This window comes from Myxine glutinosa, chromosome 13, assembly GCF_964187855.1.
Source record: "Myxine glutinosa chromosome 13, kmMyxGlut1.1, whole genome shotgun sequence".
Classification (NCBI taxonomy): Eukaryota; Metazoa; Chordata; class Myxini; order Myxiniformes; family Myxinidae; genus Myxine; species Myxine glutinosa.
Window position 1 is genome coordinate 47,784,400 of NC_136273.1, and position 21,204 is coordinate 47,805,603.

Consider the following 21,204-nt stretch of genomic DNA (forward strand, 5'->3'; position numbering starts at 1 on the left):
TTTCGTGCTGGAGACTATCGTGAACGGTTGTGATTCTCTCTTGCTTCCTGCTCGTTCTGAATGCCATAGCCAATGGTTGTGCGCCGACCTCTACTTTCTTCCAGTTCTGGACCTTGTTACGAACGGCAGTGTTCCGAGACCTTGCTGTTGGTTGGGAGGCGGAAGAGCTGTGAATGGGAAGCTGCGGTTTCCGTGCAGAGATTGTGAGGACAGGCGCAGCTGGGGGCACGAGTTGCATGCCTGCTCGTCGCTTCGCGCGCTCGAGGGTGCCTTGAGGCCTGGTTTCGCGCATGGACTTGGCGCCAAGGCGTGCGTTCCCACGCACGGACCTCCGGGACACTTTCGCGGACTGACGAGACCCCACCGGCCAAGTGGAGTTATGTGCACAAAGACGCATATTTATTTTCAGTTATTTTTCCCTTTCGTCTGTCTGTGTCTGTTTGTGGGGACGTCCCGTTTAGGATTTTTGTTTTATTTATCGCGCATTTTCTTTGTTACTGGCATTTTTATTAAATAAACCTGTTTATTTTTGTACATTTTAATTCCGTTTCGTGTGTTTATTTATTACAGGTTTGAGGACTGCCGGTGGGATCGTGAAGGTAAGTTCCGGTTTCCCCCTCCCACTTGCTCCCCTACTCGTATTCTCCACTGTATTTTTGATTGAACGCCTTGGAGTAACAGCTTGTTCAGCTATCTGTTCCTTGGAAAGATTTTAATTACCAGGAATTTGACAATACTATAGCTCTACTTGCTTTTCTCAGTAATTTACCTCCTTTTACTCCACTAGACATGTATGTGCGATTGGAGGCTCGGTGCTACCTTAGGTGGTGTATAGCTACTACCTTTTCTAAGCTCAGTATGATCTATTTACAGAGTCTGTGCTCCCTTTGGCACAGTATGTGGGGAAAAATGACCAAGTAGAACCTCTATTTTCACAAGATGGCCACTAAATGCCACACAAGGTAGTTACTATTTAGGCAATTATAAGCTTAAGCTACAAATATAAATATTTATCTGTCCGTTACCTATACACTTCTCCACCTCTGGATGGATTTGGACCAAATTTGCCAGAGGTATAAGGGTGTACCGGCCAAGTTTTAGCGGGGTTAGAGCGGCTTCTTTGGCCACCAAAAACCCCCAGGGAAAATGATGGGGTACACTTCCTCACTGTTGCTTTGAATAGCGCCACCTTCGGTGAAGTTGAGCACTACAGGATAGATTTTATTTTCCAGCCTACTAACTTCCTAACTGTCATCTGGGTATTCTCGACACCACAGTGGCTAGCTTTTCCCATCACTGGAGACGGGTACTTTTGCTTGTCAAATACAAATGATTGCCAAAATCAGTCAGTAAAGTTTATGAAAGGTTTTCTTTATTACTTGGCAAGAAGGTATGAAGCCAAAGACAGCTACAGGAAAGCCAGATCAGGTTAGTCAGCAATCCAGCCAGACCAGAAAGACAAACAGAGCAAAGGGTTCAATAAACCTTTAAAGAGCTGTAAAATATGCCTAGCCATTAATAATCTTTAATCAAAACTTTGTTTCAAGGAAGTATTAAAGCAAATGATTGAATACCACCAACACAACCTTTAGACAGCACAGGTTGCACACACAGGCCTACAACAGCCTAAGATTCCAAAAAGGCAACATTACACTGTGCACTGATTGTAGAAATATTACCGAATCGGTGTACAAAGACAGAGTGCCCATTAAAGATATAATTTGAGAAAAAAAATTGTTGTCCAAAGTTATGAAGAACTAGTCTTGCTGGTGAAGGCTAGTGTCGTTTTGTGGCAGCAGACAGGTAAACAGTGGATGGAATCAACAGGCTGTTGATCAAAGTATGCTAACCGCCGTGGCGAGCTCGGAGAAGTCGACCTTTCGGACATTCAACCCCTCCTTTGCTCCGACGAAGGGTTAATGCTCAAAACATCAGCCTCTCCTCCCTTCACATGGCGGTTAACTTACCTTAACGTTGTTAATTTCATCCATTGCCCAGTTACGATTGATAGGTGAATGTTGAAAGAGTGAGTGAGTGGGTTAGACACCCCACATGACAAATTCCAATAAAAAATTAAATTTAACTCAAAACCTACAAACAGCAAGCAATTTAGAGGCGTATTTATATAAACTGCATGAAGAATGGTAAATTACATTTTTTTTAAATCCTACAATTCAAAAGCAGCTTATAGAGCATCACGTCTGAATGGTAAGAGGTCAAGTTTAAGATACAACTTTGCAGGAAATAACTTGCATAATAGTTATTTTAGTCACGAGATATTTACCGCAAGGAATTCTGGGTTACAGGCAGGGTCCATTTATTTCAATAAATCGGCCATACGAGTTATTTGTCGGGGGTTACGTCAGAGGACTCAATTTGACCTTGGTCTGTTATTGACTAAAACGAACATGACGATCTGAGTTTGTGTGGAGTGTTGAAAGGTCCAAGGGAAAATATGGTGGATCTGACCCCATCACGATCCTAGATTCCCCACATAGACACCATACGACAATCTCGAGTGAGGGATATTTAAACTACACTAAACTGTCAATGGCACTCATCGCCGGTATTATATGTCACAATAATTTTTTGCTAAAAGTACTTCGCTTCAGCCAATTTATGTTCTTACGAGGAGGAATGAATGGGAAAAAAAGAAAGGAAACATCCCAGATGAGAAGAGCTCCCAATTCTACACAAATTCACACCACATTGCGCACACAAACCACAAAATAACATTATTTGCATTGGGAAAGTGGTTAGCGAGATTGTGATGACATGGGAAGATATGAAGGTAATGGCTACAATATTGATATTTTTAAAATGGATGAGGTCCATATGGAAGAAAGAAGGTGCATCAAGATTCAGGTGTTGGGGCTCGGTAGGCAAAGGGTGACCAGGTGTTGTAAACTGGGTCGTACATCTCGATGGATCGCAGGAAGTCTGCACCAGTGAAACCTCCAACAGCGTAAAGCCGCTCAGCTGCAACCGCGACTCCAACATTACTGCGAACTACTGACAGGTTGCCTGCCAGGTTCCACTCGTCCCGCCGAGGGTCGTATGACTCAACCGATGCCAAAGAATGTGAACCATCAAAACCACCAACAACGAAGAGCTTGCCTGTACAAAAACATGCACGATTCAAGAAATGCAACAAATTTTATAACAAATACATGAATAAAGAATAAATTGCAACAACAAATAAAATGCTAAATTGCAGAAAATATAACTTGTCGACTTCCTTGTTAATTTCCGTTCAATTGACAAATGGAGGATGTACAGACTTGGCATTTAATATGGAATTTTTTTTTTCTTGACTTGGGTTTACTTTCTTAACTCAGTATATCAATTTGGTGAGTTTCTTTTACACTTTGGTGATTTATTTGTTAAAAGAACCATGTCACTGATTGTCTGTCGCAGCAAGAAGTCAACAACAGGATTATATCACAGGTGGCGTGGCAAAATGTACGGACAGGTACATTTGATGATTGGCTTCACAGTCAGTTATACAAGGGTTGTTCCATTCTGTATTAGTGGAAAACAACTGCTGCACGTCTCCAAAAGTTATTGCCGCTTCCTCTGGAGATGGTCCTTCAACTCGACAATGCTGTTTGTCATGGAGTGGTGGCTTTACGAAATTACGGCATGAAAGCGTGCTATTGCTCGGCAGTATGGCATCACTCAAGATCAGGTGTCGAAGATCCTGAAACGAAATGTTCAGAGGGGTGTCCCTACTCCAATACCGAGGCCAGGACGTCCCCGCAGAACCACAAGGAGGGATGATCGCCAGCTGCACCGGTTAGTCCGCAATGGCCGTACCAAGTCAGCTAATCGGCTTAGGGCTGAGTGGCAGCAACTGACAAATGTGCCTGTATCCAGAAGGCTAGTCAACCAACGACTGGTTCAAGCAGGCTATCGTGCCAGGCGTCCCCTGAGAAAGCCACGCCTGACCAGACAACACCACCAGCGCCGATTGCAGCGGGCCAGAGAGCACCTTCAATGGCAGCCAGGACACTGGAATCATGTGATCTTCAGTGACGAGTCTAGATTTCTGGTCTATCGTCAAGATGGCCGTGTCCGAGTGCGCAGACAAGTGCATGAAGCCTACAACAAAGATTGTATAGTGCCAAGAGTCCAAGCTGGAGGTGGTGGGGTGACCGTTTGGGCTGCTTTTCATGCAGGGGGCAAAACTGACCTGGTTGTTCTGAATGGAAACCTGAACCAGTTCAAGTACAGGGTCATTCTGGAAGAAACATTGCTTCCATTTGCTCGTGCAGCCTTTCGAGGAAACTTTGTCTTCCAAGATGACAATGCACGGCCTCATCGTGCTCGCATGATCCAACACTTTCTTGCTGACCGTGGTGTAGAGCATATGAAGTGGCCTGCCATGTCCCCGGATATGAATCCGATAGAGAACTTGTGAGCAGAATTAACGCGTCAAATCGACCACTTGGACCAGCAGCCGACCTCTGTGCGTGAATTGCAGCAGGCTATTGTCACTGCATGGCAAGCGATTCCTGTCCAAACCTTGGCAAATCTCATGAACAGCATGCCTCAACATGTACGTGCTCTCCTGAATGCCCGTGGGGGTTACACGAAGTACTGAACTGCAATTTTACTGTCCGTAATCCCAGTCGTAATTGAACTTTTGTTTTTGTGTAAAAAAAATTTGGCTATTGTGCAAAATAAAGAGATACTTCTGGAAAACGTACAGAAGTTTAACACAGTACTGTCCATGAATTGAGTTCGATATCAGTTTACATCACTTTCAAGGATCAATTTATTTGTTTCGAAATGTCAAATGTGGTTTTTGTTTCTTTTAAAGGTCACATTAACAAAATCTAGAATAATTTCAACATCATTCCAATGAACTTTTGGTTCTAAGACATCTTGAAAAGTAAGTTCACCCCCACAAAAAAAATATTCCATATTAAATGCCAAGTCTGTATATACAGTCATGTGAAAAAAGTAAGTACACCCCATGTAAAGTTTTGACTTTTTCAACATACAGCTATTTGATCTTCATTTCAACAATATTGATAGATAAAGGTGATATAATATAACAAATATCATGAAACATTTACATTTTGAAGTCCATTGTATAATTTAAATAAACATGAATGCAAATTTTGCATGTGGAAAAAGTAAGTAAGTTATCCTACAAAGTTTCATGCCGATTAACCTTGGGACCTTAGAGTAGGTTCACAAACAAACATTTCGCATATATATATATATATATATAAACAAACTCACACTTCTCAAATTAGAGTATGATCAAGCGAGTAACAGGATGTTTTTATGGCCCTGAAGAATGAATAAAGGTAAGGGCTAGGCGCTGCAGAGTAAGACACACACCATTGTTTGCCGCAATGCCAGCACCACGTCGAGCCACATTCATCGGTGCAACTGAAGTCCAGGTGTCACTTGCAGGGTCATAGCGCTCCACGGAGTTGAGGCAGTTCCACACTTCACTGCCACCCGCAATGTACAAGCAACCGTCCAGCACACACACAGAAGGCTGGTACCGACCTGGTAGAGGACATTGGTAGTCAATTGAATTTGTAAGACTTGCCAAGTATGGATACTTTCCCGAGTAGTGCTGCAGGTACATGGGAATGATCGCATTATTTGCTCACCGGTGTGCAAGTAAGAGCAGATGCTCCAGATCTTGCTTACAGGATCGAATGATTCGCAGCACTTCACACCTTTCTGCACATATGCATCAGATCCACCAACGATGTACAACCTGTCTCTGAGGGCTGCCACACCTATGATTTGCATTGATAGGGGAGAGGAAAGAGCAATTTGTTTCTGGATTCGTATAAATCTTCAAAATGATGAATTAGAAGGCAAAATAATCTGAAATCTGCTAATTGGCAGAAGTTTGGCACATCTGACATGATTACCTCATACATTTTCTTGTTCTGCTGTTAATACCCAGATCTACTTGTCCATTCAACCTGGTGATGTGTTCTCACCCACAACTCCAAAATCTTTCTAAAATTCAAACATGTATATCTGTGAGTTTTCTCAAACTTAAGGCTCTTAAGACCAGCAGGCTGATCCTTTGCTCTCCATCAATTTGAGGAAAAGTTAAATCCACAAAGTGATCATCATTTGTCCTCTGCTATTACCGCTTGAAATTTAGGTGTCACTATGGACCAAATCTTTCCTATATTTCATGGATTGGTAAAAATCTAAACTTATTCTTTCCCAGCTGCACCACATTCTTCATGCCAAATTCAGAGGATTATTCAACTCACTATGGGCAGGCAAGCATAGCTGTTTCTTCTCTTATGCCCATACAACTCATAATGGAGGCGCATAAGATTGTTCACATCCCTCAAATTCTCAAAAACACTTCACTGACTTCCAGTACACCAACGAATCGATTTTAAAATTGCACCGATAGCGTTATACAGTATAGCCAAACAAACACTATGGTCTAAAATGGGAATTTCCTGATAGTTCCTCGCAAGAGAATGAAGACATTTGGCAATTGAGCATTGGGAGAGACGGGGGTTGGGGGGCGTGGGGAGTGGGGTAATGGGGGAGGGGTGTAACTAAGGTGTGAACATGCCTGCATTGCATCGGCTAGTGCCTAGCTCAGAAATGGCAGTCCAGGTGTCAGCCTGTGGATCGTAGATCTCCCCAGTACTCAACTCATCCGAATGTCCATTTGAGCCCCCGAGAGCAAAAAGACGGTCCTGTGTGCATGTGCAAAACAAACGCCATCAGTGGATCATTGATGGGACTTCTTTAAACATACATCGTTATGTACTATTTTATACTGAAATATATAGTGTACATATGTATACATACATATGTATATATGTGTATGTGTATGTGTGTATATATATATATACAGTGCATTCAGAAAGTATTCAGACCCCTTCACTTTTTTCACATTTTGTTATGTTGCATCCTTATGCTGAAATCGTTTAAATTCCTTTTTTCCCTCATCAATCTACACTCAATACCGCATAATGACAAAGAGAAAACAGGACTTTAGAAAGTTTTGCAAATTTATTAAAAAGAAAAAACTGAAATATCACATTGACATAAGTATTCATACCCTTTGCTATGACATTTGAAATTTAGCTCAGGTGCTTCCCTGAACGACTGTATAAAACTACTGTCATGGCCAGACGGAAGCCAAACAGTTCAATCTTGGTTTCATCAGATCACAGAATCTTGTTTCTCACAGTCTGAGAGTCCTTTAGGTGCTTTTTCTGAGAGTCCTTTAGGTGCTTTTTCTGAGAGTCCTTTCGGTGCTTTTTCTGAGAGTCCTTTCGGTGCTTTTTTGCAAACTCCAAGCAGGCTTTCATGTGTCTTTCACCGAGGAGAGGCTTCCGTCTGGCCACTCTGCCATAAAGCCCAGATCGGTGGAGTGTTGCAGTGATGGTTGTCCTTCTAGAAGTTTCTCCCATCTCCACACAGGATCTCTGGAGCCCAGCCAGTGACCATCGGGTTCTTGGTCACCTCTTACCAAGACCTTCTCCCCCGATTGCTCAGTTTGGCCGGGCGGCCAGCTCTAGGAAGAGTCCTGGTTGTTCCAAACTTCTTCCATTTAAGAATTATGGAGGCCACTGTGCTCTTGGGAACCTTCAATGCGGCAGAATTTTTTTGTAGGCTTCCCCAGATCTGTGCCTCGACACAATCCTGTCTCTGAGCTCTGCAGGCAGTTCCTTCGACCTCATGGCTTGGTTTTTGCTCTGATATGCATTGTCAGCTGTGAGACTTTATATAGACAGGTGTGTGCCTTTCAAAATCATGTCCAATCAATTGAATTTACCACAGGTGGACTCCAATCAAGGTGTAGAAACATCTCAAAGATGATCAAGAGAAATGGGAGGCACCTGAGGTAAATTTCAAGTGTCATAGCAAAGGGTATGAATACTTATGTCAATGTGATATTTCAGTTTTTTCTTTTTAATAAATTTGCAAAAGTTTCTAAAATCCTGTTTTCTCTTTGTAATTATGGGGTATTAAGTGTAGATTGATGAGGGAAAAAATGAATTTAAACGATTTCATCATCAGGCTGCAACATAACAAAATGTGAAAAAAGTGAAGGGGTCTGAATACTTTCTGAATGCACTGTATATATATATATATATATAGTAGGTGCCAGTCACCATGGACGTGAAGAGATTGCATTGAGACACTGGTTTATTCTACATGTTTAGAATCAACAATGAACCAACCATACACCACTTCAATCCAGTGGCCTTGCAGTCACGACAAAGACAGATATTCAGATCTTCACCAAAATCTAATAATTTCGTCCTTGTCCCATACCCAACCTCTCCACCAAATTTTGTCCGAATCCATCCACAAGGACCACAACATTTTGAGATATCTTATTCACAGACAGACGGAGTGAAAACATAACCTCCATCCACCTTCGGTGGCGGAGGTAATAAACAGACGCTAATTCCTTTTTCCTACGATAATTAGTGCACCGCTCCTCATCGAGTCATTGATGAACCATACAACACTTCAATGCAGTAACTTTGCAGTCACAACAAAGGGATTGCAGTTACAATTATATTTACTATTTTATTATTATTAACGTTATTATTATTATGAAAACGAGACTACAGTATTAAGAAATCTCAGCTAATTTATCCGAAGTGGCCTGAAGGTGAGGCATGAAGCCTAAGGCCTATACGTATTGTGTCATTGGAAGACCCACAACACCTATGCTTTCGATATTTGGTGATCATTTTAACAATCGGTCTGTTTGTGTTTCACACTGAATGAAAAATGTAAAAGTAGATAGAGCATGGCGATTGTGACATATGATAGGTTTGACAATATATTTGGTCTGAACGACATAGAAATCAAAATGGCGGTGTGTGTAGTCAGCCATCGTATGCCGTAATGACATCACAGACGCAATCACACATCACCCCCATCATGTAAACAGATCCTTAGCTCTGATTGGTGTAGGTTTGTGAGGTACATACATACATACAAACACTGTTCTCGACAGCTTTGCTCTACAGGCTACGCCACAGAAACATGAAAAATAAAGTAAAAACAGACTGAAATCTCAAAAACGACCACAAATGTTGGGACCGTGAATGTCGAGGTCTGACTGTATTTATTTATATTACATATTGGGTCACGTGACTTACCTTTTTTTGGTCCTTGCTTGATTCAGTTAATTATCAATACGCAACATTTTTAGTTTGTCTTTTGGATTACATAATATAATTGTAACCCAGTGCTCTTGAACATAAATCACTCACACAAACCACTTCATAAAATATACAAGCTTATATTTATGTCTGCATGTAGAATGCACCCAAGTAGTTGCTCGCTGTGTGCCAGCATGTCCCATTGGTATACATGTCTAAACATATATACATATTATACATGTCCGACAATAAAACAGTAAAGCCAATGTATTTTATGCATGAACACCCTACTCTTAATGCAAAAAGGCCATTTACAAAGTTGGTGTGTTCCTTCCACAAATCCTGTTCATTAAAAAAAAAAAAAAAAAAAAAAAAAAAAAATATATATATACTAGCTTGGCTCAGCTCGCGCGTCGTTACTGAGGAACAGGCTTATTTTAGCTGAGGATAATGACTATCTGAGTAGCTGTGTTGTCATGATTTACACCAATCATAATACAAACAATTATTTTGCACAAATGTATTTGTTGTGTTTGTGATATTACATTTTTAGAGGCAATTTAGGTTGAATGTTTTTTTTTTCAAGAAAGGACCCCTCAGCACATACATAGGGGAGGGGTAGGTGCAGACTGGAACTTTGGGACGATTACACCTCACCACCACATAATTCAAAACACCTCACCACCAAGTAATTTAAAACACCCCACAGCCATAAAACACGTAATAAAAACATCTCACCACCACGAAATTAAAAACACCTCACAGCCATAAAACACGTAATAAAAACACCTCACAGCCACGAAATTAAAAACACCTCACCACCACGTCATTTAAAAACACCTCACCACCAAGTAATTCAAAACACCTCACCACCACGTAATTCCAAACACCTCGCCACCACGTAATTCAAAACACCTCACCACCACGTAATTCAAAACACCTCACCACCATACGATTTAAAAACACCTCACCAGCACGTCCTTTAAAAACACACCACCAAGTAATTCAAAACACCTCACCACCACGTAATTCCAAACACCTCGCCACCACGTAATTCAAAACACCTCACCACCACGTAATTCAAAACACCTCACCACCATGCGATTTAAAAACACCTCACCAGCACGTCCTTTAAAAACACCTCACCACCAAGTAATTCAAAACACCTCACCACCACGTAATTCCAAACACCTCGCCACCACGTAATTCAAAACACCTCACCACCACATAATTCAAAATACCTCACCACCACGTGAATCAAAACCACCACAACGTTATTAAAAACACTTCACAACCACAGAAACAAAAGTTTGAGGGAGTCCTTAAGTGACAACACAGACACCCAGATGTGTAGGTATATAGATAAATGACTGTACCCGAGTTGCCGTTTTGTCATGGTTTAAACCAATCATAATTCAAACTATTATTTTGCACAAATGTATTTGTAATATACGTCATATCATATTTTATAAACAATTGAACTTGAAAAAAAAAAATTCCCCCAAAAATTCCCCAAAACAAAAAATATATAATTGGAAAATTTTTCAAAAAAAATATCCTTAGGACATACCGACGGGAGAGATATGTGCATACCAGAAGGAGAGATATGTGCATAGCAGAAGTGAGTGCTAACATTACGAGGTGGCGTACCATGAGGGCTGCCATCTGAAACCGTGCACGAGGAGCACTCATAGGGGCAACCATAGACCAGGTGTTCTTTGACGGCTCGTAACGCTCCACAGTACGCAAACAGTCCTCTCGGTTGTAACCACCTGAACCACAAACAAGGCATACCTCAAGTCCATTACATTCACCTGGGATCTTTCATACATCACATCGAGATCATAAATTCATTTTGTAGGCAGCCTATGGCTGCTGATTGCATCATTGCTAGGAGCGCAGCTGTGCTGCAGATCTCGATCATGAAAAGGGCTATCTATGATCCTTTTCTCACTCGGGAAGGATTAAAATCAATTAATCACTCAATAATTAACCATCACTTAACCCATAACAGATACCTGTGCCAATGAAAAAGCCTTACCAGCTGCAATGAGGCATTCATCAAGCGAGACAACACCCAAGCCACAGCGCTCGTAAAACATGGCTGAAAGAAGCGTCTCGTCTTCCTCCAAGCCATTGTCACCCCGAAGAGCAAATGCTTCCATGGAGCTGTCCTCTTCTCCCAGCAGCACAGCGCCTTCTATGCTGGGGCTCTTGGAAAGCACGGGTGTGCCAGTTGGTGAGGAGCGCTGGCTGTAAGGCCGGCAATGCAAAGACATGGCACATAGAGAGCCACCAAGCACAGCCAGACACACAAGTTGTAACTCTGCAGTCTTTTCCCAGGCCACGACCTTCCAGTTGGAATCCACGGTGTTGCGCTGACCTGGAGAACTCGGGTGTTTGCAAGAGCTCCCAGAATGGGTGCTGTTCTCCCGGTGGATGACGCGCTTCAAGTGAGCAAGAAGAATGCAAAATAAGGGTGCATCTTTTAAATTCTCCATTTAAATGTCAACACAAAGCTAAAAGTACAGATGCATTTCAATTACATGCCAAATAAATAAACATCCTCCAGCACGGCATTGACGGGGCGCCTTCACCCTGTATTGGGAGGGAGAGGTGTACAATAATTGGATTAATTGTATCATTAAAATTATTAAATAATAATTGTAAAATAATTTGTGAATCCATTGGCTAATGGCATACCTCAACCACCAGTGCTTCATCTGAAGATGTAACCTTTTGAAAATTAATTAAGCCATTAATCAAAAATAAATAAATAAATAATTGACTAATCAATAAAACAAAAATATCCTTTATAGCCAAATCACCTGGTCATTGGCATGTCCAAATATCAGCTTCCTAACTCAAAAGGTGCCTGAGTTAATGGTCAGAAGAGAAAGGAAATTTGATTAATTAAATAAGTACTTAATTAATCGCTAATAATTAAATAACTCCTCAATTAATTGATTAATCAAAAAAAAAATACCGTTTTTGCCAAGGCTTACTCACTATTGTGCCGAGATTTCAGCTTCCTAGCTCAAAGGATGGCTGAGATATCGCCCGGTCAAACAAGAAAACAAGAAGACGTCATGCAGAGCGTGATACTTGTAAAAATCTCCCCCCCCCCCCCCCCCCCCGTGAAAAAAGGTTGCAATTGATCCAGCAAATTGTCCATTTCATCAACATCAAAATCGACGATCTTGGTCAAAGCTCGGGACAATAGGATGAAAAGTGACGATTTTTAGATGAAAATCGATTTCAGAAGTTTTACCTAGAGTTGACCTTTGACCTTATGACCTCAAAAAGTTGGTTTCCCAATTCAGAGACACTATGCAAATGCTGTTCTATTTTCAAGTCAATCGGATGAAAATTAATGGTTATCAGATGAAAATTGATGATTTTGGAAGTTTGACCTTGAGTTGACCTTTGACCTTTTGATCTCAAAATAGTTGATTTCCCAATTCAGTGACTCAAACTGCAATAGCTGTTAAACTTTCATGGCAATCGGATGAAAACGGATTTTAGAAACTGGACCTCCAGATGACCTTTGACCTCAAAATCAATAGGCTTCTCAATTGTGACGACCTCTACAACTTGGTGAAGTTTCATGACCATCGGTTTAGAATTGTGACCTGTAGGCCGGTGACAGACAGACAGAATAACAAATGCAACAAACCAATATACTTGAAAAATTTTCGATTTTGCAAGTAACAAGAAAAAGAAACTGGAGTGAGAACCGAGTACTCCCTTTTATCGTGCGTCATCGCCGGGCCCCCTTCGGTGCCCGGTGATGACGTCATGCAGCGCCTGGAGATGGAATAAGCGGTGTACAATATTAACAAATAGACCAATGTTTAGCTATTTTAACCACACGCAGAGGGACAACATGCTTAGTGCTCTCATCTAAGCACTTGCCTCATGGTGCTGACCCTAGTTTCAATTAACACATTGTATAAATTTGCTCTTTGTCTCCTAATGTCTAACGGCTTGAAATCAACCGGACTCGGTGATGTAATGGTTAGAGTGTCCAACGAGTCTGGTCGGTGGTTCGAACCCTGGACAAGTCATACCAAAGACTTCCTTGCTGGACGCCCAGCTTTTAAAAAGGATAGAGCACAGGCAAACAAACTATAGGTTGGCAACCAGAGCGCAGGCTTGATGGGCCTAATGGCCTCATCTTGTGTTGAAGTTCCTTGAAAGGGAACTCATGATTACAAACTTTACAGTTGAAGCAGGCCCATATTTTACGTCAAGATTACTGTATGATGATTTGCAAGCCGTTTAACAATGACACGGTGCAATGTATGGAGTGCAGAAACATTGAGACGTCTCAATCCCAAAGCCTTGGTTTATTGCTGTCCAGACGCCAGGATTACACTCATTATCTGGCCTAAAAAGATAAGCCGTTGCAAATCCCAAAGCTGATAAACCACACCGCAGGCAGATTCAAAAGGCAGGCTCTTGGCAGAGCAAATGCAATCAACCTATTACCACGTGCTTCCGATATTTCAGCCTTATACGGTCGCTAAAACACAATCTAAAGTACAGGAAGGGGAAGACCCTAACCTGCACAAGGTGGATTTCTTCATCAACCACAGAGTCGGAGGTGGAATCGCCATTGCCGCCATCCATCAACTTGTGATCAGCAGACAGTTGCAAAGTCTGAACCTAGGGTATGTCAATAACTTTAGAAAACGTTATCATTTTCTGTATTGTTTATCAATTTGCTTGCTTACATGTCTTTTATTCCATGTTTTTCTGTTATTTTAGCCTCTCATTCTCCTTCTTAACGGTGCTAATCTTCTTCTTCTATATATATATATATATATATATATATATATATATATATATATATATAAAATAAAGTTTTTGTTTGTTTGTCTGCACGCGCTAATCTCCTGAACGGTGAAAGATAGGAGGAAACCTCTGAAACAAAAAATGTTGGGACGGGCCCCGGGAAGGTTATAGGGTAGGTAGCGAGGCCGGTCGAGGCCGCTTCGGCCGGGCTGGGCCCATTTCGCAATTAAAAGCTGAGCTGAATTATAGTAGTCAATCTTCTACGGCCACGAGTAAAAGCTGAATTATAGTAGTAAATTCATTCAAAAAGAACCCGGGCAACGCCGGGTGCATTGAGCTAGTTTCTTATAAAGTTCCTTCAGACATCTTGTGAAGGCACATTATAAATAACACAAGCAAGACTGTGGGCCCCAGGCCCACTTTCTTTTGCATTGCTCATAGCTCTAATTTTTTATTTTGAAATTCTAAGAACGGGCAAACAGTTGAAGTAAAGGTGTATTGACATCACCTGCCAGGAGGCACCTAACCTCGCATAGCCAATCGGCAGCGTCTCGTGACTTGTTGCCAAAGCATGTGGATCATCGTTCATGCTCGCTTTATTTTGGCATTTGTCGATGTGAATAATGAAACTGAAATAATCAATGATTCTGCTGACAAGCAGCTCATATTAAAACGGCATCACAATCGGACGACCATTATTGATGCTTGCATTGTGGCCAAAAAGGTGAGGATGTGGCAGGAATCGCTTCAATTGAGATTTATTTCAAGCTTTTCAGTTACAATGTTGAAACTTGTACATTTAGTGAAGCATTCACTTGCACCATCAGTAGAAAACGAATATTTTGTACAACAGACTGATCCACTTACTGTTAAGGAACTTCCAACTGACGGAGGGGATCATCAATATCCTTGCTCAAGGCCCGAAAAATGCTCATATAAAAAGAATGAAAAATGATCAAAATAGATGTAATAGCCACAAAATATGGGAAATAAATAAATAAATAAAATCACCCACATAAACTGAGCAAAAATTAATAATAACAAAGAAAAGAAACTAGATGTCTGGTAAAATATAATTTTCTTGATAGCTGAAGTTCTGGCCACTGCGGTTTAACAGGATGCATTTTATACAGCTAATGTCAGGCCTCAAACAGTCCAGCAACCAAAATCCTTCTTCTGCATTCGATAATGATAAAGGCCATTCATTGGTTAACCAACCCAGGTAAGACTATTTTTCATCTGTTGGTTAGTGCAAGGAACGACGCTTGTTGACCTAGTATGGAGAGAAGAGGACAATTTTAAAAAATGAGAAGTGGAGAGGGTGAGGGAAGGAGAATATATGGAACAGTCAGGGGTTAACCTGTTAACCATTCCTTTCATGCCGTGAGGCGCATAGGAGCTGCCGAGGCAGTTTCATTGGCTAAAATCCAGGATGGGTAGCCACTCCAACGCAGGATACTCAAATGGCTTATTACCCCCAGTAAGCTGGTACTCATTTTGCCAACCTCGGAAGGTTGCCAGGCCGAGTCAACCCACATGGTGTTATTTCAACAGAAGGACAGGGGCTCAAAATCAAGACCCTAAGATCTTAAGCCACCCACTGTAACTGTTAGGCCAACACCGGCAATAGTAAGGAAGGGGTGAGGCGTCATTATTAGTCCAGGCAATTTGTGTGAGAATTGCAATGTTTTTCATAAACGCATGAACCTTGTCACACTTGTAGATATTGCTGTTGAAGATTTTTCGACGTGGAACCATGTCGACCGTGGCAACCATTTTGGTGCCGCCATTGGCGAAAAATACATCGTTTTTGACATCCTCCCAAGACATGATAAAAATAACAAACATGGTTTCTACCGATATGTTTTCATGATCTAAGATTTCTACAACAACATGTCACCGCCTACGATGACACCACCTGCCAGAAATGATATTCCAGAACCAGGTGATATCCAAAGGGATATTCCAGAGACAAATTTCATCATCCTTGATGGAGCTGCAGTTGTGAACCCGGTGAAATCAGCTGGTGCCAAAACCTATGACTTGTAAGTTCTTCATATCATACAGCCAGGGCCAAATCAAAAGAGCTAGTCGAGTGGACATAGTGTGGGATTGTTATTTTGGGAACAGCTGAAATCAGACAAGAAGGAAGAGTGGAAAAGGAGCTACAATAAGAGCTGAAGGTCCAAATTGCCTAACAACAAACTGGCAGCAGTTTCTTTGTGGACAGGAAGTTATGGATAGATTCGGACAAAATTTGGTGGGCAGGTTAGGTTTGTGACAAGGACTAATTGATTAGATTTTGCTAAAGATCTGAATCTGGATAGTTTAATATTTTAGGTGATCATTTACCATTGAATGATAGGGCCAAAAACGATGCACAGCAGAAGTAAAGATGAAAGAGGCCACACTGACTGAACGAGCAGTTTTTACGGCGATTTGCACCAAAGCTGCTGATAACTGTGCGTCCGGACTCCGACACAGCTTGCCTTCGGGTTGGAAAATGGCCTCAGTGTTGTTCGTCATTTGTACCCACTGTACTGTGTGTGTGTGCTTGTTGAATGATTGAACAGTTCATAAGGTTCATAACCAGGTTGGTTTAATTTGTTTATTGCATACTGGTTTTTATTACCTCCACCACTGAAGGTGGATGGAGGTTATGTTTTCACCCCTGTCTGTCTGTTTGATTGTCTGTCTGTCTGTCGGTCTGTGAACAAGATATCTCAAAAAAGTGGTGGACGGATTTGGACGAGATTTTGCGGGGAGGTTGGGTGTGTGACGAGGTAGAATTGGTTACATTTTGGTGAAGATCCGGATTCGGATCCGGCTATTAGAAATTTTAAGTGATTCTTCACCATTGGGAGAAAGGGCCAAAAACGATACATAGCAGGATATCTCAAAAAGCTATGGATGGATTTGGACAAAACTTGGTGGAGAGGTTGCGTATGTGACAAGGACGAATCCATTTTAGTGAAGATCAGAATATGGATTCGGATACGAATTTTATTTAATGTTTTTAAATGATTCTTCACCATCGGGATATCGGGCCAAAAACGATACATAGCAGGATATCTCAAAAAGCTATGGATGGATTTGGACAAAACTTGGTGGAGAGGTTGCGTATGTGACAAGGACGAATCCATTTTAGTGAAGATCAGAATATGGATTCGGATACGAATTTTATTTAATGTTTTAAAATGATTCTTCACCATTGAGAGATAGGGCCAAAAACGATACATAGCAGAATATCTCAAAAAGCTATGGATGGATTTGGACAAAACTTGGTGGAGAGGTTGCGTATGTGACAAGGACGAATCCATTTTCGTGAAGATCAGAATATGGATTCGGATACGGGTTTTATTTAAATTTTTAAGTGATTCTTCACCATTGAGAGATCGGGCCAAAAACGATACATAGCAGAATATCTCAAAAAGCTATAGATGGATTTGGACAAAACTTGGTGGAGAGGTTGCGTATGTGACAAGGACGAATCCATTTTAGTGAAGATCAGAATATGGATTCGGATACGAATTTTATTTAAAATTTTAAGTGATTCTTCACCATTGAGAGATAGGGCCAAAAACGATACATAGCAGAATATCTCAAAAAGCTATGGATGGATTTGGACAAAACTTGGTGGAGAGGTTGCGTATGTGACAAGGACGAATCCATTTTCGTGAAGATCAGAATATGGATTCGGATACGGGTTTTATTTAATTTTTTAAGTGATTCTTCACCATTGAGAGATAGGGCCAAAAACGATACATAGCAGAATATCTCAAAAAGCTATGGATGGATTTGGACAAAACTTGGTGGAGAGGTTGCGTATGTGACAAGGACGAATCCATTTTCGTGAAGATCAGAATATGGATTCGGATACGGGTTTTATTTAATTTTTTTAAATGATTCTTCACCATTGAGAGATCGGGCCAAAAACGATACATAGCAGAATATCTCAAAAAGCTATGGATGGATTTGGACAAAACTTGGTGGAGAGGTTGCGTATGTGACAAGGACGAATCCATTTTAGTGAAGATCAGAATATGGATTCGGATACGAATTTTATTTAATGTTTTTAAATGATTCTTCACCATTGAGAGATAGGGCCAAAAACGATACATAGCAGAATATCTCAAAAAGCTATGGATGGATTTGGACAAAACTTGGTGGAGAGGTTGCGTATGTGACAAGGACGAATCCATTTTCGTGAAGATCAGAATATGGATTCGGATACGGGTTTTATTTAATTTTTTAAGTGATTCTTCACCATTGAGAGATCGGGTGAAAAGTGACAAACAACATGATATTTTAAAAAGTTGTGGACGAGTTATGTCCACAACTTTGGAGATGAGTTGGTTAGGTGACACGAACAAGTCAATTCGATTTTGGTTCATGTCCGAATCCAGATCTGGCCTATCAGTGGGGTACAAAAAGTAAACTGATCAGCCTGGTTGCTTCATGTAATGCTTCTTCCATGCCATTTACTTGTTAATTAAATGTACCTTGTCTCGGGTTTGGATTCTGCTCGTTGTGGTGATCTCATTTGGCGATTTCAGTATCGTTAGACGAGCTGACTCGATCCTTTTCAGGGCACTCACGATATGTGGCTGCTCAGTCAGATTAAGACGGTCGCGAACGCCTATCGGTGCATCCACTCAGTTACATGCACAGTCCTAACGAGCATTGCAACGCAACAAATATGTCTGGGAACTTCCTCGGGGCTGTGGTCATGTGAACATGACCCAGGGAACTAGAACCGGGTCGTGGCTGTAACAATGTGTAAAAATAAATAAATAAATAATATCAACATTTAAATCAAACTCCTATAGGTCCTACAGGTCGCACAAGGTGTGCCTGCAACCCTTTTCTGGTGAAACTGCCAAAATCAAGACTCTCTCTTTCATTCCTCTTTTCTCCCGCCTCTGGAACAAACTCCCTCACTCTCTTCAATCCCACTCCTCCCTCCAAGTCTTTAAAACAGCTGTTCAACACCATCTCTTATCTTCCCCCATCCAAAACCTTGATCTTTTCTTCCCCTGTTAATTCACCCCAGATGCACTTTTCTGAAATACCGACTTCTTTCCTGGAAGTCCTAGCAGTGAGCATGTGTTTTTTTTTTTTTTACCTCCCCCACCCCCACCCCCCTTCCCACGCCTCCTCCCCCCAAGCCCTCTCCCTCCCACAGATCTCTCGATGTCCCTGCTCTCAAATGTTGTACTTTTGTGCTTCCCCCTCTCCCCATCTCGTCTCCCGCTCCCTTTATTTCGTCTTATGTGTCCGTTTGTTTTTTGTCATTAATGTTAGCTCTTACACGAGCCTCGATCTTGTATACAAAAAATATATATATAAAAATTAACTCCGGTGGGATGAAATAACGAACATAATTATCTATCTATAATTCCAGTAATCTCTGTGTGTATGTTTGTATGTTTGTATGTTTGTATGTTTGTATGTATGTATGTATGTTTGTCTGTGACCGCTGTTTCTCGACAACTACCGGTCCGATATACTTGAAACTTGCCAGGTATATTGCTGGGGACCCGAGGATGTGCCTTTTCAAGGTTTCATATTAATCGGAGAAGTAGTTACCGAGCTATGTCCAAAAAACGATTCAACCAATCAGAGAGCAGCGAGCTATCACGTGTGCCGAACGTGGCGAACAGACTCTGCCTCGGACGGCACATTTGAGAGCGTATTCATTTATTTCACGTTGGAAAACTATGTTGCCGTTAAACTATGTTTTAAAACTAATTAAAACTAATTTGCGATTCATCGTAACTGCGATTTGCGACCTTCCGGACAGTGAAGACTGCACTTCCGGCAGCCAATCACAGAACGCGTTGTTGCGGTTGTGAGAGCGAGCCGAGCCGAGCGCGTGCGCCATTACGGTTCGTAATTCGATTTCTTCCGGAGAAAATAATAATTTCTCGATTTCTTATGCGCATTATTTCTCCCAATTCAGTCAGAGCGAAGGGCGGAAGCGAAGAGCGTTGTTTTTTTTGTTTACGGGCGTACGGGCGGGGTAGAGCGTACGGGTAGCGTTTTTTTTTTTTTTTGGCAAGGAACGGGCACCCACGTACGGGCATGCCCTAGTATTTCATTAAAATCAATTGTTTTCATGAAGGGATGTCCAGAAGCATCATATCCACCTGGGATGTCCAGAAGCATCAAGAATAAATAGTTTTCATCCAAAAAATTGCATCAAGAATCAATCAATTCAATTGTTTTGGGGAAAAGGTAGACTTTCAAACTTTTCGAACCAACAAAGCAACAAAGAGCAGACAAGGTTGAAATGACTACCTTTCCAAGCATATCGTCCAGTGGGATGTTGATGTCATCAATCATATGTTGCACCCAATCGAGCACTTTCCCATAGAGCTTTCCATTCCCAGGAAAACTAACTCCATCCTCCAGCACTACCTCCACCTGCAAAATACAAGTCCGAACCGAAACCAAGAATAAAAGTCAAGGTTGAAAATGCAGGGCGACTACAATCAAATGCACTACCAGAGCTTCCAACTGTCTGCCATGTGATACTTTCTTTCAACAAAACTCCATCAGTGTCAAGCATGGTTGATAGCACGGATATCAACCATGGTTGATAGCACGATCAAATGTATCGATCGATGGCAGTTTGTGGGAGCACTTGCACCGACCTGCAGTCGGGGAAGCTGGAGAAACTCCTCTTCCTGCATGACAGCATGAATATTCTCCTGGATGTACGTGTCCACCCATGCCAGCAATTGCACATCGACCGCACCGCTCGCGAATCTGCGCTGCGATATGCAGTTTCCGGCGTCGAGCTGAGATGACAGGAAATCTGCGCATACCTGAATGCACCGTGAGGCATATTAAGCATGATGTACACCTGCAAGCCATCATGGGTCATGGACGAGTCTTGCAAGAACAATCACCTGAGCGAACCTTCACCTTGTGTGCATGATCAATTTTGAAAGCATTTTACTCAATTAAATAGCTTTGAAATACAAACAAGATTCAACATTGGCTTGCAACAAAACACAGCTACATTGAAACAATTACATGATCTCTCCTGCTCAAAACGGAAGCAAAACATTTTGCTCGCATTTGGAGAATCAAGAAAGGAACGTCTGGAATTTAGAATAATCTAGTATCTATCTACCTGCTTGATGTGATCCATTTTCAACATGTTTGCAGCCAAATAGACCTCTTTCACCAAATCACTCGGAGCATCCAGTCTGCAGGGCAGCAAAGGAACTATATCAAGAACATTACAGCAACATCTTAT

The 21,204-nt window shown here is 41.5% G+C and overlaps 1 protein-coding gene across 6 annotated transcripts in view; it reads right to left on the reverse strand.

Moving 5' to 3' along the window:
• Positions 1–1,350: 1,350 nt before the first annotated feature.
• The window catches only part of IVNS1ABP (influenza virus NS1A binding protein), a 68,732-nt gene continuing 48,878 nt past the window's right edge, over positions 1,351–21,204 (reverse strand). For all 6 annotated transcript variants that reach the window (XM_078767419.1, XM_078767418.1, XM_078767422.1 and 3 more), the window contains 10 exons: positions 21,079–21,154; positions 20,594–20,767; positions 20,238–20,363; positions 13,707–13,808; positions 11,182–11,587; positions 10,791–10,912; positions 6,578–6,704; positions 5,634–5,765; positions 5,353–5,526; positions 1,351–3,117 (listed from right to left, as the gene is read on the reverse strand). In XM_078767419.1, coding sequence (XP_078623545.1) covers positions 2,855–3,117; positions 5,353–5,526; positions 5,634–5,765; positions 6,578–6,704; positions 10,791–10,912; positions 11,182–11,587; positions 13,707–13,808; positions 20,238–20,363; positions 20,594–20,767; positions 21,079–21,154 — 1,702 coding nt within the window. In that variant the 3' untranslated portion in view covers positions 1,351–2,854. The remainder of the gene's footprint in view (positions 3,118–5,352; positions 5,527–5,633; positions 5,766–6,577; positions 6,705–10,790; positions 10,913–11,181; positions 11,588–13,706; positions 13,809–20,237; positions 20,364–20,593; positions 20,768–21,078; positions 21,155–21,204) is intronic.